Source organism: Plecotus auritus (assembly GCF_963455305.1).
Source record: "Plecotus auritus genome assembly, chromosome: 13".
NCBI classification, from domain to species: domain Eukaryota; kingdom Metazoa; phylum Chordata; class Mammalia; order Chiroptera; family Vespertilionidae; genus Plecotus; species Plecotus auritus.
The window spans coordinates 17,227,973-17,253,439 of NC_137779.1; the positions used below are offsets into that span (position 1 = coordinate 17,227,973).

General features: G+C 42.7%; 1 protein-coding gene across 24 annotated transcripts in view; it reads left to right on the forward strand.

Annotated features, from left to right (window-relative positions):
• The window catches only part of FAM118B (family with sequence similarity 118 member B), a 41,103-nt gene that overhangs the window by 13,585 nt on the left and 2,051 nt on the right, over positions 1-25,467 (forward strand). For 5 of the 24 annotated variants that reach the window (XM_080650714.1, XM_080650717.1, XM_080650712.1 and 2 more), the window contains exons 2-6: positions 4,436-4,528; positions 7,631-7,883; positions 16,408-16,635; positions 18,328-18,456; positions 20,686-20,971. In XM_080650714.1, the coding sequence (XP_080506840.1) occupies positions 4,443-4,528; positions 7,631-7,883; positions 16,408-16,635; positions 18,328-18,456; positions 20,686-20,971 (982 nt within the window). In that variant the 5' untranslated portion in view covers positions 4,436-4,442. Of the gene's footprint in view, positions 1-2,769; positions 2,971-4,435; positions 4,529-7,630; positions 7,884-16,407; positions 16,636-18,327; positions 18,457-20,685; positions 20,972-25,467 lie in introns of all 24 variants that reach the window. The other 19 variants (XM_080650721.1, XM_080650724.1, XM_080650732.1 and 16 more) reach the window with 8 other exon arrangements.

Genomic DNA, 25,467 nt, shown 5'->3' on the forward strand with positions numbered 1-25,467 from the left:
AATTGAACCCACGAGTCTTCGGTCCACAGGCTGACGTTCTAACCACTGTTCAGGGCTAAGTAGTCATTTTTTGCCTTTTACATCCAGGCAAAAATGCCATTATTAGCACTTTTTTCTCCCTGTCTATTTATTGCATCCACCCATATGCCAAAGTGAATTTTTCTGAGTTCCTTCTGGCCTCCCTGTTGAGCTGAAGACTACATACTGGAAGCAGAGAGAGAGATACTGTACATAGATCAGCCACAGGGAGAGATACATGGATCAGCACGAGGAACTCAGGCTGGGAGACCTCACTCTGATCCTTAAATGGAAAATGGCATCAGGTTTTACCATCTTAGCTGCACCAAGATACCACGAAAGCAAGAGCTACTGGCCGCCTCTGATGTGTCAAATCCCCAAGTCCTCTCGTTTGTGCAACCGGCATTTCATTCATAGGCCAGTCCCTTCTCTCTTGTCCTTTTTTCGTGTTTCTTAATGGATTGTTCCCAGAACACCTGCCTTGACTTTTCCCTTTTCCATCTACCAGACACAAACATTGTATTTCCTGCCAGTCTGACAGGTTTTAAAGTATGTGTCCTCTCTTACATGAAAACTTAGGTCTTAAAAAACGTGTCAGTGAGGTGGCTGTCACTTTTCTCAGCATTTACCAGGAATCTGACTGTTATTTTGCTGAATTCTATTGGCCTTGAAGGATTTCTCAGGGCTTAACAGTAATTGGAGTAGTGAAGACATTGCCAGAGGTAACTCTATTAGTGATCACATAGAGAAATTAATGTGTGAACTAGTTGATGCATGTTAGGAATTCCCAATTAGCCTGGCAGCTCTTTAGCAGTAACTGTATATTTAGAGTAAAACGCTAAAACGAATTTTTTCCCTCTAAAAAGTACTCTAGAAGGAATAAGATATGCCTCATGCTTAGATGCCACTGGGGCGTACATGTGAGATTGTATCATGTGAGACACCGTTTAGACTGAAGAAATGATGGTAGCCTGTTAGAAAACAGAATGACTATATGATCAGATATAATGTGGGCATATTACAGTACTTCTCATTCAGTTCCTAAGTAAGAGGACCCAAAGCATTTTAGTAACAACTTGTCAGGAGCTGTTAGCCATATTTATTCCTTTAAATTAATGTGGGTGAAGTGGACCTTCAGAACAGTTGACTCTGTGAAGAAAAAAAAGAAAAAAGCTTGTACTCAGGTGTAGATACCAAGAATTGACCACCAACAATCCAGCAAAGCCCGGCCGGCATGGCTCAGTGGTTGAGCATCGACCTGTGAGCCAGGAGGCCACGGTTTGATTCCCGGTCGGGCACATGCCCAGGTTGCGGGCTCGATCCCTAGTGTAGGGCAGGTGGGAGGTGGCTGTTTAGTGATGCTCTCTCATCATTGACGTTTCTTTCTCTCTCTCCCTCTTCCTTTCTCTCTGAAATCAATAAAAATATATTTTAAAAAAAAAAGAATCCAGCAAAAATGCATGTTTTCCAGGAGAAAATGGTAGAACGGATCTAGGGTTCTAGTAGGTTAGTGGTGCTGGGAGGTAGTAGCAAATAGTGCTTGTCACCAGAAGAAGGTGCTGTTTCAGCTTCTGAATGCGGGTGAGTGCCTGGTCATCATGAAGCAGCTATTAAGCATTACACAGGATTATTTCAAGTAAATCTGCTTTCCAGAATGGCAGAGCTTCCTTATTTGATAGTTTGGGATGCAAATTAAAAATGAAAAGCTGAGAGGCTAATCCTTGAAGAATGCTTTTAGGTGGTAATAGTGTGGTTAAGAGTATGGCCTTGGGAGGCAGACAGGCCACCTTGGTTTGAATTCTGACTCCCAGCTTTCCTATGCCTTACTTTTCTCATCTCTGAAATAGGGTAATAAGAGTACTTAATAAGGTTATGGAAATTACATGAGTTAATATTTATAATTACTGCATGGCATGTGGTAAGTACTATATAAGAGTTTGTAAATAAAACTGGTCTAGTAGCTAAATGGAGCATTTCTGAAGATGTCTGTCTTCAAACCTGAATAAACATTAAATTACTTTCCTTTATACTTTATTTTCATCTTTCTCAATTCATGGTATTTTTGACATGGGTGTAATTTGTTCAGACAGTGAGTTTACAGAATGATATTTAAGGAAAGAACATAAGCACATACACTTTTCGTTGTATACTTTTAAAAATCTCTCTGATGGGTTGTCCTGTATGTGGTAGAAATAATCCCTTTTCTCCCACTGTTTCTCTAATCTAGAGCATAGACTTTAGAGTAGGGATGGAAATAGTTTAATGGCAGTCAATTCCTGACTCTTGGTGTTAGCACACTGGGAGGCTGTGTAATAAATGATGTGTACACTTAACAGGAGGGGAGATGACATAAATGTAGGGTGCTTAGAGTGCGCCCTACATTTAGCAAAAGGGTTGAATTGCAGAAAATTTGATGTCACTTAGGTGTTTCCTGTTTGCCTTATCATAAGAATCTCCTGAAGGCCCTGGCTGGTATGGCTTATTTGGTCCGGTGTTGTCCTGTGCTCTGAAAGGTGGTTAGTTCCATTCGCAGTCGGGACACATGCCTGGGTTTCATGCTCAGCAGCCAATCTATGTTCGCTCTCACAGCAATGTTTCTCTTTCTCTTTCCCTCTCCCTTCCTCTCTCTCTAAAAATTCGTAAAAAGAATCCCCCCAAAGATTATGGAGATTCTGGTTCAGTAATTTGGGATTGGAGTCTGGGAACACACACAGTCTTTAAAATTAACAGACTTTTTTTTATTGCTTTTAGAGAGAGATAGAAACATCGATGAGAGAGAAACATCAAACATCAATCGGCTGCCTCCTGCACACACACCTCCCACCAGGGATCGAGCCCGAAACCCGGGCATGTGCCCTGACCGGGAATCAGACCAGCGACCTCTTGGTGCATGGGTCAACGCTCAACCACTGAGCCACACCGGCTGGGATAATAGACCATTTTTAAGACCATGTATGTACTTTTAACAAGCATCTCAGATGATTATTATGTTAAGGCAAGATTAAGTGACTTAGGTAATTCAACTGTCTTCTCTGAGCCCCACCTTTCTCACTAATAGAATCAAAGATTTGACAAGACAGTTTGCATCCTAACTCACTTCTGTGATTTTATAATTCCTATTTTCCTAATGATTTATGATATCAAAGAAGAATTCCATTATGTGTGATCAATATGGGTGAGGAACTGAGCCTTGTATTTAACAGAAAAATTAAATCAGTGAACTTTTAAAAAATGTTTTCATGTAAAATCTTTCTAATAAAACATTAAACGTAATTACTAGTAATTCCATTCTTTCTAAATAGTGACAATGAAAGATAATAAAGCACCCGAAACTCTGGTAATACATATTGTCTTCTTATTGCGTGTTTGTGTGTACACACATACTATTTAAAATATTGCTGTTTTAGAATTAATGGTTAGCAAGTTTACTAAAACTTATAGCAATTAAAACTTCTCTATATTGTTCTCACTGTAATCCACGTTAATTCTTTTACTTTGGCTAGTTATCTCATCACCTGAATATAATTGGTCTTTTGTCATATATTTTTTGCTTGCTAATGCCTTTCCCATTTATCATGGCGTGTTTAGCTAGAGAGACATGTCTCACTGCCTGTGAGGACATAGTCGTCCAGCAACAAGGAATGTCTGGCAGCAAATGAGTACTGATTGCTTCGTTCTCAACCCAGTGATTTACTTTTATTTTTTATTTTTATTTTTATCTTTATTTTTTGTTAATCTTTATCCAAGGATATTTTTTCCCATTGACTTTTAGAGAGAGTGGAAGGGAGTGGGAGTGACAGAGAGAGAGAAACATCAATGTGAGAGAGAGACATAGATTGGTTGCCTCCCGCACTCGCCCCACAACGGAGCCCTAAACCAGAATCAGACCTGGGACCCTTCAGTCCACAGGCAGACTCTCTATCCACTGAGCCAAACCAGCCAGGTGACCCAGTGATGTCTTTTTTTTTTTTTTTTTTTTTTTTTTTTCAGCTGTTAGGAAATGGATAATTGGGAGCTATTAGCACACTTATTTGTGGGTTGTTTTATTCCAAGTCTTCCCCAAGCCTGTTTCATGGGAAAATAAAGGTATTTCTTAGGCCCCACAAAATGATGGCCAGTAATTGACATGAGTTGACATTGGTCTTGGGGTTTTTCCAGGGTGGGGTGGGAGGAGCCTTCAAGAACAGAAGCAAGATGGCAGCATGGAATACAGGAGTCATCATTTCAAGGTTACTTTCTTTTAGATGAATTCTTTAAGTTTTGGTCACTCATTAATTAATACATTTCTGTTAAGCAGGGATTGCCTTTAGAACACCTTCAGGGTATATAGCTTATTAAAACTGTTTAATGTATGTGCTATTTTGAATGGTACGCTTTCCAGATCTAATTGTGGTCCATGGTGTTTAATGTATTTTAGAAACTCGATGGCTTCTACAGGGAGCCAGTCCTCTGATACAGACAACATTTTTGGATTCCTCAGTGATGGCGCACCCCCAACCAAGAAGCCCAGGTAAAGGGGAAGGGAATCTGAGAAGCAAAGTCATTACCAGTAATGGTAGTCAACGAAAAATAATGAACTTGCTCTATATCCTGGTTTTCACTAATTAATATTTTTTTAAATATATTTTTATTGATATTTTACAGAGAGGAAGAGAGAGGGATAGAGAGCTAGAAACATCGATGAGAGAGAAACATCGATCAGCTGCCTCCTGCACACCTCCCACTGGGGATGTGCCCGCAACCAAGGTACATGCCCTTGACCGGAATCAAACCCGGTACCCTTCAGTCCGCAGGCTGACGCTCTATCCACTGAGCCAAACCGGTTTCGGCTTCACTAATTAATATTAACCTTTACGTAAAATTACATTTCTTTTTTGGGTCTAATTTTATTTTTTATCAAGGTCATAAATGTACATAGTTTTATAAGTTAGTACTTCATGATGCCTTACTTCTTCCCCCTCAAAGATAGTCACTTTCAACTTTTTTTATTTCTCTAATATTTACATCCATATTTTTTAATACTGTGTGTACTGCTGTATTTTAGTGTTTTGGTTTTATCTCTTTCTTATTATGGAAGATGAGGATTAGGTTTGCTCTCATGGATCTTCTCCCACACTGTATACACACACACCATACACATGCCCCACAATCTCCCAGTATATCAAATTCTGGGGTTAAATTACTTTTTAATATGTACATTACATGACTGTAAATGGTACTCATAGTTGAGTCTATTAATAGATTATGATTACATTTCTTTTCTTGTCCATCTATCCCTCAAAGTTATTAAAGATTCTCTCTCTCTTGCTTTCGTTCACTTTGTTTTCTGTGTACCCATCAGTTTACCTTCAACTCCGTGACAGAAGAGTCAATCTCCTAGGCATACTTAGGCATACTGACACATCACTACTGCACGAGTTATATTTGCTTCTGGATTCTTCCTCTGGACTTTCTGCTCTGACGGTTGCTCTCCATGCTGCCCCACTGCTGATTGTGCCATTTTCCTCTCCCATCGCCCTGGGAATTCCTCTTACGCCTCTCCGTATTGGATCCTGTTTCCTGGATCACAAGTCTTTTTCTTTGGTTATTCCTTCATCTTGCTAAAGAATGTCCTCATTCATTTCCTCACTAAGGGTGCAGAGGAGAAGTTTCTGGAGACATTGGAAAATGTCTTTATATACACTTACATTTATTTGATGATTTGGCCGGGTGTAGAGTATTAGGTAGGAAATTGTTTTCCTTGAACTGAAAATTATTTTTCACCATTTGCTTCTAATATCTATTAACATCTTTTCCAGTAGACTGAACTTTTGAGGTTAGGACCTCCATTTTGTTCATAAATATATCACTAATGCTTACCGTAGTATCTGGTACTTCATAGATTTTTCATATTCATTGAAGGGCTGAATGCCGGAGTTGGGGATAGGGAAGGTGATTCTCGAGGTTGTTTTTCCAAAGCCAGGTTTCCCAAAGCTTAAAGTATTGTTGTTTCTTGGGTTATGCCCAAATGCTGATCCTGTTTCTGTTTAGTTTATTATTTGGACAAAAGGTTGAGAAAGACAATTTCTTGGGGGAAAAACATGCCCTCAGCAAAAATTAAATTGCAAAATATATTTCAAGCAGATTTTATTATAGTCTCCAGAATGAAAGGGGGTGGAGAACAAAGGCCAAAACTTGTGCCCACCTTGTATCGCATAGAAACGTCAGGACAGAACTCTGTCTTCTGCTTATCCTGGTGAGAAAGCGGTGGTTTTCACTTTCTGTCATATCCATTGAATAGTTATTTGTTTGTGTTGATCCTTGAAGCTCCTCCTGTGCTCTCAGAATTCTGTTGGCCACTTTTTCTTTGTTTTTGGCTTGAGGATATCTAGAACAAACTGGTTCCCATGTTTGACCGTCTCAGCCGTGGGCAAACTACGGCCCGCGGACCGGATCCGGCCCGTTCGGCTGTTCTATCCGGCCCGCGGAGCCGAAAGAGCGGAGGGTCCTCTTGCTCTCCCCTCCGCTCCTTTACTTTGAATTTATATTAGTTCACACAAACACTCCATCCATGCTTTTGTTCCGGCCCTCCGGTCCAGTTTAAGAACCCATTGTGGCCCTCGAGCCAAAAAGTTTGCCCACCCCTGCTAGCTCCTGCTCAATTTTAGTCATGCTCAGTTTTCTCTTCATAACATTCACAAAATTTGGGCCTAAATTTTTTATTGGCTGCCTTTCATCTCCTGGTTTTGTTTGTTCGTTTGTTTGTTTTAAATATATCTTTATTGATTTCAGAGAGGAAGGGACAGGGAGAGAGAGATAGAAACATCAATGATGAGAGAGAATAATTGATCGACTGCCTCCTGCACGCCCCCTACTGGGGACCGAGCCCGCAACCCAGGCATGTGCCCTTGACCCGATCAAACCCAGGACCCTTGAGTCCGAAGTCCGACGCTCTGTCCAATGAGCCAAACCAGCTAGGGCTGTTAGTTTGTTTTAATGTATTTTTATTGATTTCAGAGAGGAAGGGAGAGAGAGAGAAACATCAATGATGAGAGAGAATCCTTGATTGGCTGCCTCCTGCATGCCTCCCACCGAGGATTGAGTCTGAAACCCAAGCATGTGCCCTGGCTGGGAATAGAAACAGCAACCTCTCAGTTCCTGGATCAGTGCTCAACCACTGAGCCACACCCAGCCGGGCATCTCCTGTTTTGTTTCTCAACAACAGCAGTTTAACTTGTATGGGGTTCTGTCCCCTCAGGAATCTAAATCAAACATGTCCTTTGAAATTGCATGTTGGTTTAAAATATAACTTAGAACTCAGCTGAGCTGTAATATAATCGGAACTTTTCCTACTATTAGTGGGTTTTCTTAGATTGAGAGGACTATGAAGGAGAATATTGATTTTAAGATTGCTTTTTAGAATTCCTGAAATAGGTCTATGACTGTTTTCCAGCAAGCACTGGCACAATATTCTGGTCTTTTGCATAAGCTTTGGAGAGGTGTCAGAAACGGTCACTTGTCATCTTTGCAAGCTGTCAAATTTATAGCTGAAGCCCATGGTTTTAGACCGTCTCGCCATGTGTCCTGTATCTCTTGGCTGTTCTCCATCCTCTCCTTTGTTGAACTTTTCTAGGAAACTGCTTCCAAGCTTAAAAAGTAAGAAGCCGCGGGAACTTGTGCTGGTGATTGGAACGGGCATTAGTGCTGCAGTTGCACCTCAGGTTCCAGCTCTGAAATCCTGGAAGGGGTTAATCCAGGCTCTACTGGATGCTGCCAATGATTTTGATCTTCTAGAAGATGAGGAGAGCAAAAAATTTCAGAAATGTCTCCACGAAGACAAGAATCTTGTTCATGTTGCCCATGACCTTATTCAGAAACTCTCCCCTGTGAGTAACCGGCCATTTGAAATTTCCCAGCCCCGCGTCCTCTCCCCCCACCCCCAAACGCATGCTGAATGTAGTCAGGATGTTCATTTCTAGCTTGTGGATTCACATAGCAGTTGCCTCTCCTGTGGAATGTCTGTTTATGGACCTTATTCAGGGTACTTATCTCTTGACCCCATTTCAGTGTGTGTGTTTGCTGTTGATGATGATGATGGTGACGATGCCTTTATGTGTACAAAAATGAGACAACTGTTCCATTGTTGCTGTATTTTGAATTTACTTTTTCTGTACTCACTGCTATAAAAGCTGTGTTCACTGGTATCCATGCCCTTTAGGGAACCTCAGAAAGATTAGAGATGATTCTTATCTTTTTATGCATGGAACAATACAAGTTTTTTAAAAATATATTTTTATTGATTTCAGAGAAGAAGGGAGAGGGAGAGAGAGGTAGAAACATCAATGATGAGAGAGAATCATTGATTGCTGCCTTCTGCATGCCCCACACTGGGAATAGAGCCCGCAATCCAGGCATGTGCCCTGATCAGGAATTGAACCATGACCTCCTGGTTCATAGATTGATGCTCAACCACTGAGCAACACTGGCCAGGCTCTCTGCTTCTTTTTCTGATTCTTCCTCTGCACTTCTCAATCTCTGCCCCCTTCTCCGCCTTGTCTCTCTCCCATGTAGGTCTCTGCCTGCCATCCTTTCTGTAAGTTCTCTGTGTGCCTTTCTGCGTCTGCTCCCGTCTCCCTGTCTCTCTCCCTCTCTCAGTTCCCCATCTCCTCACCTCCCTCCACTTTCAGAAACTTAGAGCCTTTTTCACTTAGTCTTTCCATTTCCTTGTCTTTAATTGTGATAAATTACTAATGTAGAACAATGTAAAGAATTAACAGGATTTAAAGAGCTCATGGGCCCTAGCTGGTTTGGCTCAGTGGATAGAGCGTCAGCCTGGGGACTGAAGGGTCCCCGGTTCGATTCCAGTCAAGGGAACATGCCCGGGTTATAGGCTCGATCCCCGGTAGGAGATGTGCATCTCTCATCATTGATGTTTCTATCTTTCCCTCTTCCTTCCTCTCTGAAATCAATATATATATATATATATATATATATATATATATATATATATATATATATAAAATAAATTAATAAATAAAAGAAGAGCTCATGGAACCTTCACCTTATACCATATACAAAAATTATCTTAAAATGGATTAAAGACAAATATAAGAGAGAAAACTCATAGCAAAAAAAACAGGTTTAAAGCTTCGTGAGTTGGCAGATCATTTTATGTGTGTGTGTTTTTTTTAAAATGTGTCTTTATTCATTTTAGAGAGAGGAAAGGAGAGAGGGAGTAAGAGATAGAAACATCAATGAGAGAGAATCATCAATCAGCTGCCTCCTGCACACTTCTTACTGGGGATCAAGCCCTGACCAGGAATCGGACTGGGGACCTCTTGGTGCATGGTTCGATGCTCAGCCGCTGTGCCCACCAGCCAGGCTGTGTGGTTACTTTTGATCACTGAGCTTGTCAGGTTTATTGCACAGCCCCATTTCCCTTCTCATTACCCACCATTGCCTTTGCATCATCAGTGCAAATACAAACAGTTTAGACAAAGTATCACCTTAATATTACTATGAGAGTATTTTTGACATTGCATACTCCTTTAGAATCTCAGGAATTCAAAAGGTCTGAGGGCTTTGTTTTGAGAAACATACCAACAGAGGATATGTAAAAAAAAAAAATCCAGGCAACCAAAAGCTTGTGAGAAAGAGGGGGAGCACTGGGGAAATTTGAACACTAGCTGAGTATTTGGTATTAAGTGTCGATGAAAGAACATCCAGTCTAAGAATAAGTCTTACAAGAGTTTATTTGAGCCAAACTGATGACAGTTACCAGGAAACATAATCTCAACGGATTGAGAAAATACTTTGGAGAATAATAGTTTTATGTAGCTTATTTTATGTGTTAGAATCAAAGGAGGACACGGGAGGGTGGGTTATGTAAAATCTGTTGATGGTAGATTAGGGAGGCAGGAGAAAGCAAAGCAGGGAAATCTCTGTGATTGGATAAAAAAATAAAATGGACACACTTCTTTTACTTTGATGGGTACAGGATAGTTAACATGTACAGCACACAGAGTTGGTATGGGGGCAACAAGATAACAATGAGGGGTTCTGTGGTCTCATACTCTGCTGGGAGGTTGTGCCCTAAAGGGCTTAAAAGGGGGGTTTCTTTGACCTTCCAAAAAGACAATAGACAGGCTCACTGAAGGCAGTAAAGATTGACTTTTGTCCAGGAAGCTACAGGAATGACTACCCACCATGACTCACTTTCAATTAGGAATCTTGATGTTCAGACCATCCTCTGTGGTTACTTTCAATCTCTGAGTTTGTAATGCCCATCATGAGCCTCCCTGAGCTGGTCAGATTTAGTGTGTGGCCCCTTTTTGTCCACATAAGGAATTAATAGGATTGCTTTTTTTTAGGTCTGATAGTGGTGTTGCAGTTGTTTTATGTTTTACTAGAGGCCCAGTGCGCAAATTCACGCACCGGTGGGGTCCCTTGGGGTGGCCTGCGGAGATTGGGCCCCAGCTCGTGCCCCCAGCCTCGCAGCCCTAGCTCGCGCCCCCAGCCTTGTAGCCCCGCAGCCCCAGCTGGCACCCTGCCTTGGCCTGGTGCCGCCCCCTCACCTGCTCCACCGTCCCGCCTGCGGGGCAATCGATTGGGGCCGGGCTCCCCACATGGCTCCTTTAGCGCCTGGGAGCCGGGTGGTGACCCCGCCCCCGCCACCACTGCTGGTTGCCATGTGCAAGGCGATTGGGCCTCCACTCACACCCGCCTTGGCCTGGCACGGCCTGCTCACCTGCTCCACCATCCCGCCGCGGTCCCACTCTCGTCGGGGCCAGCAGTGCCACCCGCTGCCAGTGCTGCATCGCCGACGCCCGCCATGTTCCGCGCCGCCCCCTGGTGGTCAGCGCATGTCATGGCGAGTGGTCAAACTCCTGGTCTCCCTGTCAAACGACTACCCGAGGGGACAATTTACATATTAGGCTTTTATTATATAGGAGCATATGCAAAGGGCAGTCCTTGTATTTTAGGGAACCTACTGAAGGATCGAATGAAATGATATGATGTCTAGGAATCACTTCAAAAAAATTCAGTGAAGTGGAGAAGCAATGTGGTGGATGGGGAGTTTAGGTTAAATAAGGTCAGCTTTGTGTGATCATTGTTCAAACTGGATGATGGGTTTTTTTAATGCTCTTCTTTTTGCTATTGTGTATGTTTGAAAATGTCTATATTAAAAAAGAATCTTGCCTGGCTGGTGTGGCTCTGGTTGAGTGTTGACCTATGAACCAGGAGGTCACAGTTCGATTCCTGGTCAGGGCACATGCCTGGATTGTGGGCTCGATCCCCAGTAGGAGGTGTGGAGGCAGCTGATCAATGATTCTCTCTCATCATTAATGTTTCTATGTCTCTCTCCCTTTCCCTTCCTCTCTGAAATCAATAAAAATATATTTAAGAAAAGGAAAAAGACAGAGAAACACTGAGAAGCAGAGAGATGGAGAAAGACACAGAGAGAGACTAACATACACAGAGACACGTAATCAGCTGATTTATGATTCTCTCACCATTGATGTTTCTATCTCCCCCTCTTCCTTCCTCTCTGTGAAATAAAAACATATTTTAAAAAAGGAATCTTAGCAAATAACAGTAACATGACAGGGTTAACAGGTCCCCATCTACTTAGCCAGTTTCTTACAGCAGGGAAGTGACATTGTCTTCAGTGCAGAGAGCATTCAGAATCAGAGCCCAAGAAAAGCCATTTAAATGCACGGAGACCCTGGGCAAATCACTTAACGCCTCTGATCTCTGCCCCTATAAAACTGGGATAATGCTCCTTAGCTCAGGGGGTTCTCTGAAGAGTAAGTGAGATAAAATAAAGTGTCTGGCACATAGTAAAGGCACTGCACATGCGAGGCACCTCAGGGAAAGAATCAGGATTGTGTCTGTGTTCGCTCTATCCGATCAGAACGATGAGAGGCACAGACAGGGTGGAAGGAAACGAAGTAGCATTGGGATCAGTTCACAGTTTGAAATGAATGAAAAAATGTCCGTGGAAGTTGTGTGGGAGTTCGGCATTTCCTTCTGACCATGGAACTTCCTTTTGTTTGCATTCCTTTGTCCTGATTCAGAGGCCCTGGTGGGAAATTTAGGCCCAGAGTCACCTGCTTCATATTTAAGTCTGAAGAAATCAGTGCAGCAATGAGAGCCCCTTTCCTTCCTCTCTATGTTGATCCACAAAATGTACTAAATGAAAGAAATAGGGCTAACCCTGCTGACGTGGCTCAGTGGTTGAGCATCATCTATGAACCAGATGTCATGGTCTGATTCTCAGTCAGGGCACATGCCCAGGTTGCAGGCTTGATCCCCAGTAAGGGGTATGCAGGAGGCAGCTGACCAATGCTTTCTCTCATCATTGATGATTCTATCTTTCTCTCTCCCTCTCCTTTCCTCTCTGAAATCTATTTTTAAAAAAGAAATAGGGCTAAAAGATATACCTAGCTAAAATAAGTGGCTCCTGTCATTTATTTCCAGGATTTAACATTTTTATATTTCTTTTCCTAGAAGCAAGAAAATACATTCCACACCCCTGATTAGCTGATTGTATACCCAGGCATTTTTATCTGTGTGCGTAATGATTAAACTGGTATTTGAAGGTAGTGTTATATAACTGTGTGCATGAATCAGTACAAAATGAAGTTATAAAACACAGGGAAGTTTTTAAAATAACCATATTCTTTGCTTAATTTTAAACTTAATTTTGCTTTTCTGAAGAGTTGCTGTTAACACACATTGTAGAAGTAAATGAAAGGGATGTAAAAAGGATTATGTACATACCAGCATCTCACTCCTACACGTGCCTTTGTCTGCCTCCTCTCCGAGACCACCATGGGTGACCACTCTTCCTAGCTTTTTTTTTTAATGTATTTTTATTTATTTTAGAGAGGAAGGGAGAGGGAGAGAGATAGAAACATCATGTTGAGAGAGAATCACTGATCAGCTGCCTCCTGCACACCCCACACTGGGGATCGAGCACGCAACCTGTACATGTACCCTGACCAGGAATCGAACCGTGACTTCCTGGTTCATAGGTTGATGCTTAACCACTGAGCCATGCTGGCTGGGCTCTTCCTAGCTTTGTGAGCATCCTCCCAATGTACTTTTTTGCACACAGGACTATCTTGCTACCTTCACCCCCCGTGTCAACAGTTGGTAGCATCCTAGACACACTGTTCCGCACCTCATTTGTTTACCTAGCAGCATATCCTGGAGGTCTTTTCAGGCCCGTCTCCTGTATGTGTATACCGGGCTTGTTTCCAGTCCTCTACTGTTACAACAGAACACTAATAACCTTGTATATGTCATTTGTTTGCAGTTATATCTGTGGGACATATTCCCAGAAATGGAAGTTTAAGATCGTAGGATAAATAATTGTATTTTGATAGATGTCAAAGGGGCACTATATTTTTCATAACAAATCTAGAAACGTGCCTGGTGTTCGTTAGTGGTCGACTCTTGTATGCAGTGAAATTCAGTAACTGAGGTTATAAATTCTTCACCGTGTTTCTGAGCAGATTGTTCATTCTTTTTAAGTGTTAGAGTCCCCTGTGGGCTGCCTGTGGGCTGCTACAATATGTGATGGAATTATTTATGCCCTTATGCAATGAGAATGGACAAAATATTACATTCTTAGCCACACAGATATGGGCCATCCCACCTATTTAGCGCCAGAAAAGAACCTTGGAGCCCCCACTCCCCCCACAACAGGGTGCAGCGAGGAGCCTGTCTAGTCATAGAGGTAGCCTGGACTAGGGACTGACTGACAAAAGCAGACAAACCTCTGAGTGGGTCACCACCAGGGAGGGGGACTATTCCACCTCTGCTCGAATTTTTCTACTGTGAAAATATTTACCGTTTAATTGGTAGGCATATATAATTGATAATCTTATAAAATACTTTGAAAAATTAGGGCAAGAACTTGGCAAATTAAGTGTGTTCCGTGAATCTGTGTCCCTGGTTCCAAGGGAACAGATCTTTATCTGAGCGTTGAGCTCTTAGAAAGATGTACAGAGGAAACCAGAAAGGTGGGGGCCTCTTTGAGGGAAAACAGCAGCTGTTAACTTATGACCCAGCAGCTAAGTGCAGTTACATGGAGTTTGAATGGGAAATATTGGGGCTTTTAAAAACGAATTCTTGCTCTGGCATTATCTAAAGGAATGGGATAGGGATCAGAAATATGTTAGAGCATATTATGGTTACTTTCCCTTTCAAATTCCTTTTGTCTCGGGGCCCACTTTCCACTTGAGGTTAGTATTGTATTTCCTTTTTAGTTCTCCGAGATATTTGCATAATTAAAATAAATCTGGGAAAACAGTTATGTAAATAAACCGTATGTTAAAAGATAGGGAGTCTGTTTAGAACTGACTAATGTTTAGTTTTTAACAGTTGCAAATTGATAGCCTTCATTAAGTACTAAGTATTCTTCCTAATAAACATGTAAACAAGTTGCAGAACTATGCAAGAGAAAAAAACAGGCAGGGAGAAGGCAAGCAGTTTTCCCACAGCATCCATAGCATCAGCATCCAAATCCAGTGCATCTGTAAAAAGCCCAGGATTAGAAAAAGAAATGCTAACCCACATTAGATGTCTTTTATTAGTTATTCCCTCATCAAAGAAAGTGTACGAAAGTACTCATTGTCTCCTTGCCTAAGGCCACATTGGAGGGTAGTTGGCACCGTGCTTTGCCCCCAGCATTCCTTTATCCTGGCAATGACTTCCATCTCCTGGCCATGCCCATGTTTTCCATTCTGTCAGCGTGCCATTTACAGAGCTGTGATGTTTGCATGTGATGATAGTGCTGATCCCTTGCTACCTACCAGGCATCGTGCTAAGCCAGTGGTTCCCAGCGTGGGACACATGCCCTACTGGGAGGTAATTTGATTTTTACGGGGGGAAATTTGAAAATGAGTTATTTACAGTGAATTTTTTTGCATTTCTAATAGTCCTAGGGGACTCATATACAGTATCCTATATAATAAAGCAGTAATATGCAAATTGACCGTCACACCATCACAAGGTGGCGGGGCCCACAGCGGGTGCGGGGCTGGCTGCTCCACGCACCTGCCACCAGAGTCCCCTTAGCCCCACCAGGGGTGGCAGGTGCATAGAGCGGCCTCAGCCCCGCCAGGGGCCTTGGGTCCTCCTGCACCCCCCACTGACTGACAGCTCGCCCAGGCTCCTCCAACAAGCTGCCCATCCCTCTCTTCCTCCCTCCCCCGAAGTTGAAGCCTAACTGTGATGTCCAACAAATTGGATGTTATAACTCATGTCGTTGAGAATATCCTCCATTCTTCAGCCGGGGCCAGCTACTTCGCGCGCCTGTTGCCGGAGTCCCCTCAGCCCCGCCAGGGGCCTCTGGTCCTCCTGCACCCTCCACTGACTGAGGCTCAGGTCGGCTGAGGCACAGGCAAGCCTTGGATGGCAGCTGCCAAGTCACCCAGGGCCAGCCCAAGGCTCAGGTAACCAGGGCCGGCTGAGGCTTGCGCTGCCGGCAGTGGCAGCAGCAGAGGTGTGATGGGGGCGTCACCTTCCCCTGATCGCCTGGGTCGTCTCCTGCCCCTGAGGGCTCCCAGACTGTGAGAGGGTGCAGGCCAGGCTGAGGGACCCCCCCCTCCGGCACATGAATTTTCATGCACCGGGCTTCTAGTATAAATATATTGTGACATATTTATGCATTTCAGTTCTCTATTATATGTTTTGAAACTTCATTTGCTGTTTTTTCATATCACTTCATATTGTTGTTGGTTGTTTTTTTTTAATATCTTTTATTGATATTTTACAGAGAGGAAGGGAGAGGGATAGTTAGAAACATCGATGAGAGAGAAACATCGATCAGCTGCCTCCTGCACACCTCCCACTGGGGATGTGCCCACAACCAAGGTACGTGCCCTTGACCGGAATCGAACCTGGGACCCCTCAGTCCGCAGGCCGATGCTCTATCCACTGAGCCAAACCAGTTTCGGCAATATCACTTCATATTGTTATTTAATAATTTCTTAGTCATTTTTTCCTCAGTACTTCAACTGTCCTTTCATTCTTTTATTTTTCTCTTTCATGGATGCCATGTTCTTTGGAAGCTTGTTTAGACCAAGTTAATGGCCTTTAAGGCTTCCTCCACGTGAATAGGAGTTCACTTTTTTAATAATAAAAATTCTATGTCATGGGGGGAGCATCAGGATTTTAGAGATGCTTAGGTGGGGCATGGCCAAAAAAAAGGTTGGGAACCACTGTGCTAAGCACTTGGCGTGCATCCTCTGTGTTTTCCTATAACCCTGGGAGGTAAACAATATGTTACCCTTATTTTAGGTACAAAGTATATTTTTAAAAAATGCTATTAGTATTATTAAGGCAGGTGACCCAAGAAATACCTAGCATTAATTTTTTCTCTTTCAAATCCCTCTCCAGCGTACTAGTAATGTTCGATCCACGTTTTTTAAGGACTGTTTATATGAAGTATTCGATGACTTGGAGTCAAAGATTGAAGACTCTGGAAAACAGCTACTTCAGTCAGTTCTCCACCTGATGGAGAACGGGGCCCTGGTATTGACTACAAATTTCGACAACCTCCTGGAACTGTACGCAGCAGACCAGGGCAAGCAGCTTGAATCCCTTGACCTCACTGATGAAAAAAAGGTAAAAAGTAAAGCAGGAGCCTGCTTCCGGTTAGTGGAGAGAACTTGTTTTCGTTGGGCGGTTGGGTGGTGCTGGTATTTGTGTAGACAGGGAGCTGCTCCTCCCTGTGGGGATATTTTTGAGATGAAAAGCAATATACGTAAAATGCACAGACCTTAAAAGTGCTCAGTTCTGTGAGTTTTGACAATTTCACCCAATTTTAAAGCCAGAACATAGGAAGTCATTTGAACTGTAAGATCTCCTTAATATCTGATAATGTCAGGTGGTTGCAATATTTATTTAGAATTCTCTCTTTGCCCTGGCTGGTGTTGTTAAGTGGTTAGAGTGTTGGCCTGCATAGAAAGGGTCCTGGGTTCGATTCCCAGTAGAGGGCATGTACCTCAGTTGTGGATTCACGCCCCACTCCCTGTTGGGACACGTGTGGGAGGCAACCAGTGTCTTTCTCACATTGATGTTTCTCTCTCTCTCTCCCTCCCTCCCTCCCTCCCTCCCTCCCTCCCTCCCTCCCTCTCTCTCTCTCTCTCTCTCTCTTTCCCTCACTTCCCTCCCTCTCCCTCTTCCTTTCCCCTCTCCACCCTCCCTTCTATTCACTCTGAAAAACAATGGAAAAAGTATTCTCAGGTGAGGATTCACAAAAAAAGAATTATCTCAGAATATATTGTGTGTGCCAACTCCATCTGGAAATGAATGAAAACTACTTTCGGATATTTGGCAGACCATCTTCCAGGCCAAGTGAATGCTGGGTTGAGGTTAATGTTCAGTAGAAACCTCAGCAGACTTTTTTATTGTAGCCCATAGTATACCTAAGCTATCTACTTAATAGTGAATTCTAGGTGTTGATCTGTGTCAGCTAACGAGATGAGGCTATTAGAATGGTCACCTGAGTTTGTAATTTGAAATCTAGCATCAATAGGACATTCTATAGCTGCACCAATATATATTTAATTGGTGAAATTCAATGAAGCCATAAAAGGCAAAATGTTTTCATTGCCATAAAAAGATGTCAGAGACATAATAAGTGAGAAAAAAGAAAACAAGTTGCAAACTGCCACCTGGTCTCATTTGTCCTGCTCTGTAGTTTTTGTCATTTTCCTTCTACACTTTGTTTTCCCAGGAGCCTGCCTCTGTGTCCAGCCTAGAACCCAGCTAAGTAGTTTGAATAGCGAGAGATTCACCCACTGGCTTCATTGCCTCAGTACTGCCTCTGCCAGAGGAGCAGCTGTGCTGCCACTCTGTAACTTTGCTGACCTCGAAGCCAGCTTTTAAAAGGAAATCACTCAGGACATGGTGCCAGGAAGACTGATTTCCTCTGTCTGGAGTGTTTCCACCTGCTACTCTTAGGTTTTCTGTGGCCAGTTCCTTCTTCATCTATTAAATCTCAAATAGTACCTCCTCTGAGAGGTCTTCTCTGACCGTCCTATTTAAGAAGGGACACACCCTGGCCAGGTAGCTCATTTGGTTAGAGAATCATCCCTAACACAAGAATCAACCAATGAATGCATAAATAAGTGGCACAACAAATCAATGTTTCTTCTCTCGCTCTCTCTTTTCCCCTCCCTCCCTCACTTCCTCACTCTCTAAAAATGAATTTAACAATTAACAAAAGAAAGAATCCTAGCCATCTTGCCTGCCGGGATGTTGAAGCAAGTGTTCAGCCTGCCCGCCTGGTTGAGCTCTCTTTGTGTTGTGCAGGTCCTAGAGTGGGCTCAGGAGAAGCGGAAGCTGAGCGTGCTGCACATCCATGGGGTCTACACCAACCCTAGTGGCATTGTCCTTCATCCCGCCGGGTACCAGAACGTGCTCAGGAACACCGAAGTTATGGTGAGTGCTGCTCATCTCGCTGGGCTTGGGAAAGCCTTCCTGGAAACCTCTAAGCGTACCATTGGTCTCCAAGGGCTAACATGTTCTTTTCATTCACTCAAAGTCGGAAGGTCCAACATTCTTTCCCGTGCTCCTCAGCCTTATGGGTGTGCGTGCCATCTTGAAAAATGTACTCGAGGTATCAAACTGCAGGGTTTCCCTTTGTTCTTTTTTTTTCATTTTATCTTTTTATTTTTTATTTTTATTGATTTCAGAGAGGAAGCGAGAGAAAGGGAGAGAGAGAAATATCAATGATAAGAATCATTTGTCAGCTGCCTTCTACACTCCCACACTGGTTATGGCGCCCACAACCTGGCATGTGCCCCAACTGGGAATGGAACCATGACCTCCTGGTTCATAGGTCCACATTCAACCACTGAACCACGCCGGCTGGGTTACCTTTGTTCTTGATGGACAGCCAGCTGGTTGCCATTACCTTCACATGTGAAGAATACATCATTATCTCTTTTTATTGTTCAGTTTATTGCAGTATTAATAACCCTCTCTATGCCAATAATAACTGGTGTAGCTTTTTATTGACCAATCACTACTAGAATGTACATCCTAAAGTAATTTGCTGTAAATGATGATGGGCTTGTATTAATTACCACACTTATTCAGACTTATTGCTCAATGGAAAAAATGGAAAAACTTTTGGTGATAGAGGTTTTTTCTTTGTGAAAAAAATATCTTTGTTGATCTTTAAAGATCCAAGTTTTAGACTTGCTCACACATGCATGTTCAAACCAAAAAATCTACCTCGCCAGTGATATGTGGGAGTAATTCACTGGCCCCCAATTCTGAAAAGTGTATAACAGGACTGGGTCACTTAGAGTGATCGTATCTACATGATGCAGCAAAAGAAAGACCCAAGAAAATGTGATGTTTTCTAAAGCATAAGAGCCTTTTCTCCCACATATTCTTTCCCTGGCATCTGTTGGAACTCCATTCATTGCTGACATTGCGTGATCCCTTAAGCAAAAATGTTTCTAATGTTTCTATATTTACATACTAGAGGCCCAGTGCATGAAATATGTGCACCGGGGCAGGTGGGGCGGGTGGGGCGGGGGGTTCAGCCTGGATTGCGAGAGGGCGCAGGCCAGGCTGAGAGACTCCACCAGTGCACGATTGGAGCTGGGGAGGGACTGCTGGAGGGCTCTAGGGCATGTCCGGCCCATCTTGCTCAGTCCTGGTTGGCCAGACCTCAGCAGCAAGCTAACCTACCGGTCAGAGCGTCTGCCTCCTGGTGGTCAGTCTACATCATAGCAAGTGGTTGAGCAGCCTTAGCATATCATTAGCATACTACACTTTGATTGGTTGAATGGCCGACCGGACAACTGGACACTTAGCATATTAGGCTTTTATTATATAGGATGTGTATGTAAAGATACATACACATATAGATATATATTGATCTAAGTATTGAGGAAATCTGGTGATGAAATTATCTTTATTGCTGGTCCATGGTTCCCTTTGTAAGGCAAAAAAAGGCAAATACGTCCAAAAAGTGGAAAGAGTAAGATATATTAAAGATATATTAAAGGTCTTATGGCTTCTGGGTACATAGATCTCAAAAATAAACTGCAAGGTCAGTAGACCCATGGTAACCCCGAGAAACCATGAATAGAGAACCTATGACAACAATATTAGACATAGGTCTAATATTGGTACAGATCAATATTAGACCAATAATCAAGTTATAGTGATAAGTCCTCCTGGTGTGGCTCAGTGGTTGAGCGTCAACCCATGAACCAAGAGGTCACTGGTTCGATTCCCAGTCAGGACACAAACAAGATCAGCTTTAGGGGCTCATCTACCCTCTTTTTTTTTTTTAATATATTTTATTGATTTTTTTACGGAGAGGAAGGGAGAGGGACAGAGAGTTAGAAACATCGATGAGAGAGAAACATTGATCAGCTGCCTCCTGCACACTCCCTACCGGGTATGTGCCCGCAACCAAGGTACATGCCCTTGACTGGAATCGAACCCAGGACCCTTGAGTCCGCAGGCCCCTTGAGATACTCTATCCACTGAGCCAAACCAGTTAGGGCCTCATCTACCCTCTTAACCCTGGTTCAGTGGCAGCCTCAGTCTGTTAAGAGCAGCAGTGATGATGAGCCTGCGGCTTTTGTGTCTCAGACACGCCTTGTGTGTGTCTTCACCGTGTCACTTTGTTTCTTTTCCTGCAAGAGAGAGATTCAGAAACTCTATGAAAACAAGTCATTTCTTTTCCTGGGTTGCGGCCAGACGGTGGATGACACCACTTTCCAAGCCCTTTTTCTGGAGGCCGTCAAGCATAAATCTGATTTAGAACATTTCATGCTGGTTCGGAAAGGAGATATAGACGAGTTCATGAAGCTTCGAGAAAATATGCTGGACAAAGGGATCAAGGTCATCTCCTATGGAAATGAATATGCTGATCTTCCAGAGTATTTCAAGCGGCTGACCTGTGAGATCTCCACGCGGGGTAGGTCAGGTAAGATGCAGCTCTTCAGCCTTGTGTGTGTTGGTTATGGGTAAAGTCATTACCAAGATGAGGACTATCACCCTAACCAGATTAGGAAGGAGGGCGTGTCTGGTCTTCATATTGGATGGAAATGGCATTTGGATAGGAGAAAAATGCACAAAGGCAAATCCATTGCAGAAGTGGGAAAAAGAAAGGAACTCAGCCTTATTAGTTATCAGTGAAGTGCAAATTAGGATTTAGATTTCAAAATAGAAAAGAATGATAACTCAGTTTTGGCTAAGCTGTGAGGAAAGAAATATATTCATGTTGGAATATGTTAAAATTTTTAAACCTTTGACCCAGAAATTTCACCTAAAGAGATTATTGGACAATTGCATAAAGATATATGTGTGGGAATGTTACCAGTTTTGTATAAATGAAAAAATTGGAAGCAACTTAAAATGTTTCACTTAATAGGGAATTTTGTAAATACTGTTTCACTTAATAGGGAATTTTGTAAATATTTATTTGATAAAATACAATGAAGCTATAAAAGGGGAAATGTTTTTATTGTCCAAAAAGATGTCAGAGACATAATATTGTGAGTGAAGGGGGGAAAAAATCAGTCCCATTCATACAATATTATAGAGATTCTGTTTTTGTTTGTGTGTATGTATAGAGAAATATCTGCAATGATAGTTACTAAACTGTGGTTATGTTTATGCTATTGGACTTACAGGTTTTTAAAAGATATTTTATTTCTATGTTAGCATTTTTTACAGTGATTATGCATTATCTTTATAAAAAACAAAAAGCACACCTTAAAATGGTCTTTGGAAATTAACATGGTATTAAAGTCAGAGTTTGGGGCACCCCTCACTCACTTGACATTTTACCTCCAGTTTTAATGAGAAAGCCAGATGGGGATAAAAGGTTGTTTATTAATGGCTCGAGGCAAGTTCCCAATAACCCTACAAGATACAAAACTTTATGGTGTCAATTAAATTGAACTTTGCTTTTTAAAACCTTGCTTGGAATAAAGCCAAGCCCCAGGGTATGGCCACTCTGACTCACCACCCAGTTCCCAACAAACTTTGCTGTTGTACGTAGAATATGTTCTTGAAAAGTTTTATGTTAATGTGGATTTTCATTGTCAATCTCAGTGCTTCTGAGGGGGCCTATTAAAGTACAGGTAATTTAATGTAGAGAGAACTTTTCCTAAATCAAATAATCATTCCCAGCGTTTTCTCCTGAATCAGATTGCTTTGAGTGGAATTCTTTGTAATGAGAAATCCCACAAGCTCTTCTCACCATAACTGAGCACAGAAAACCATGTCTGCCCTTCTTCAGTAGACAGACCTTTCGGATTCTCGCGTGTGAAAACAGCTTGCTGTTCTTTCTTGGGGATGTGTTTTCTGCTGTCCTGCTGTGTTTGATTCTTTTGCTGTTCACCCACACTGAGGCCTTTCAGTCACTTTTACTACTGGACACATTCTGTTTTCATTAGACAAGAGATACATACCCAAACTCTACATATTTATTGTGGTCTACATTCTGAGAGCTTCTACCCAGGGAAGACGCTAAAATTGAAGATAACAAAATCCCCCCTGGACAGCTGTTCCTATTACACTAATTTTTTTTAAAATAAATATCTCTGAAGTGACACAAAAGCTTTTATTAACTGCATAGGATTCCTGTTAGCATAGGTAGTTAACCAGTTATTAATAAGGAGGATACAAAGGGAATCAGACATTGTGAAGCATGGTCAGCTGGGGAGCATGCGCCTGTTTGTTTCATCAGAAAGCTAGTTTCACCCAATCCAGGGGATCATAGCATTGCCTGGCCAAGGATCGACACCCCTCCTTCCCCCTTCTGGTACTGGTAGGGATTTTGGGGTGTGAGGAGAGCAAGGGGAGATAAGTACATGTGCAATAGAAGTCAAAATGGTTCAGGGGGAAGTGCTTGGCCATAGAGGCCTGTCAGTCTAGCCCGGGAAAGTGGGCAGTGGCTAGGGAGTGGATCCATCAGAAGCCTGTGGAAACTTGGGAAATTGGTCGGTTATTTTGAAAAAGCACCTGGTCCTTCCCAAGCCCCAGATGATATAATCCCAGGGGAACAGAGTTCTCTCTCACGCCCACTAATGGGAGCTCGCCCAGTTTGTTTAAGCATTTTCTCTCTATAGTACCATGTGGCCTTAGCTCCAAATACAGGTGCCACGGCGGGAGTGGGGAGGGGGCTGGATACTGCAGCACAGCAGCAATCGCAGCCCTGAACACAAGCTAAGCTGGCGGTGGTGGGAAAGGCTGGACTGGACTAGCTTTACTGTGGCACAGAATCTCTGGGCATTGGCCCTATTTGTGGCCCTGATTTTCTTTTTTTTTTTTTTTTTAATATTGTTTATTTATTTTTTACAGAGAGGAAGGGAGAAGGACAGAGAGTTAGAAACATCGATGAGAGGGAAACATTGATCAGCTGCCTCCTGCAACACCCCCCACTGGGGATGTGCCCACAACCAAGGTACATGCCCTTGACCGGAATCGAACCTGGGACCCTTCAGTCCGCAGGCCGACGCTCTATCCACTAAGCCAAACCAGCCAGGGCTGTGGCCCTGATTTTCTATGGAGGGACAGAGATGGGAAATTGGGAACCCAGGCCTCTTCTATTTTCACCCAGATAAATCTTCCCACCAGACCTCATCCTCTCTTGCGGATCCCCGAAAATGCTTTTCTCACAACACTGCAAGAACCACACTTCCACCAGCAACACTACTAGAGTCGCTTTCCCCACAGTTAGCACTAGTTATGTATTTGGAATTTTTAAAAATCAAGGCTTTCCTATAAGGCAAGGGGGCTTTATTAGAATGGTCAGCTAAGTTAGTTTGTGATTTGAAATCTGGCAGAGCAGTTTTGGGTTAAAAACATCTCATTTCGAGACAAGTGAAACTTACCTGTCATCCTTGGTTATGTTTTGAGTTTCCGTAGATGTGTACTGATGTTGGTTGGTTTAACACTGAGCATTTGCTATGTACCTGGCATTGTGCTGTGTACTCACTTTTGCATAGTGAAAACTATTTGGGTTCACAACAGTGGAAGATCTCATACCTTATTTCAGAAAAATCAAGTAATAAGGAAAAGAAAAATAATTCTTTCATGATTCATTACCATTGCACAAGCAATCATTTGGGTATATTTCCAATTAACAATTTTTCATAGATGTAAAAAAAAAGTATACACACAGTCTTGGTACTTTTTCTTTTTATTCAGTGGTATCATATAAATTCCTATGAGGCTGCAGGTTTTGTTACTGGTTCAAGGTTTGTGTGCCTGATGCTTCAAAGGCCAATAATCAAAAACGTCAGAGTTTGGAGTAAGGAAAGGTTTATTGATCAAGAAGGTGCCAGCTTGGGACTCTTTCCCCCTCCCCATGTAGGAATCTGTGCTGTGAGATTCTTTCCCCGTCCCCACGTGGGAGTCTGCACTTGCTCTTCAATAAAATTTCCACCTTTGCTATTAAAAAGAAAAGAAAAAAAAAATGGTGCCAGCTTGAGAAGATGGGGGATTAGGGTTAGAGGTAATCTTATAGCTTCCGCAAATCCATTTTAAGAGAGCTCAGAATTCAGGCATCTTTTATGTCAATGGAAGGGAGGAGGGGCAAGGCAAGAGGTAGCTGAGGAGCCTAGACAGCTAGTTGGACAGGGATCCAAGGAAGAGCATGAAATCTCTGCATCTCTTTGTTCCTAGTTGGTCCATTGAACACCGCCCGCCCCACCACCACCGCCACCCCATTCCTGCCATCTGAGTCCACGCTGGAGGCTCCTGTAAAAATTTGATAAGCAGTTATTATTTTGTAGATATTTCCCCATCTCTTTACGGGAAGATGTCTTCTGACAAGAGGCTGTTCTTGCCAAAGCTCAAGCCTCAAGCAGAATTCCTTAGCTAATTAGCATATCCATAGCAGGATCTATAAGCTTGAAGGCCATGGGAGAAATGCTTGCTAGAATTAAAAGTCAGGGATTGCCCTAACCGGTTTGGCTCAGTGGATAGAGCATCGGCCTGCGGACTGAAGGGTCCCGGGTTCGATTCCGGTCAAGGGCATGTACCTTGGTTGCGGGCACATCCCCAGTGGGGAGTGTGTAGGATGCAGCTGATCGATGTTTCTCTCTCATGGATGCTTCTAACTCTCTCTCTTCCTCTCCCTTCCTCTCTGTAAAAAATCAATAAAATATATTTAAAAAAAATAAAATAGTCAGGGATTGTAACATTTTCATAACCACTATTTTAACATTTTTTTAAATTTCTTTATTAAGGTGTTACATATGTGTCCTTCTTCCCCCATTACCCCTCCATCCCCCCCACTCATGCCCTCACCCCCCTGTTGTCTGTGCCCATTGGTTAGGCCCATATGCATGCATACAAGTCCTTTGGTTGATCTCTGTCTCTGGAACTGTTTTTGTTCATCAGTTTATGTTGTTCGTTATATAATATTTTTAAAAAATTTATTTTAGAAACATCAATTTGTTGTCCCAC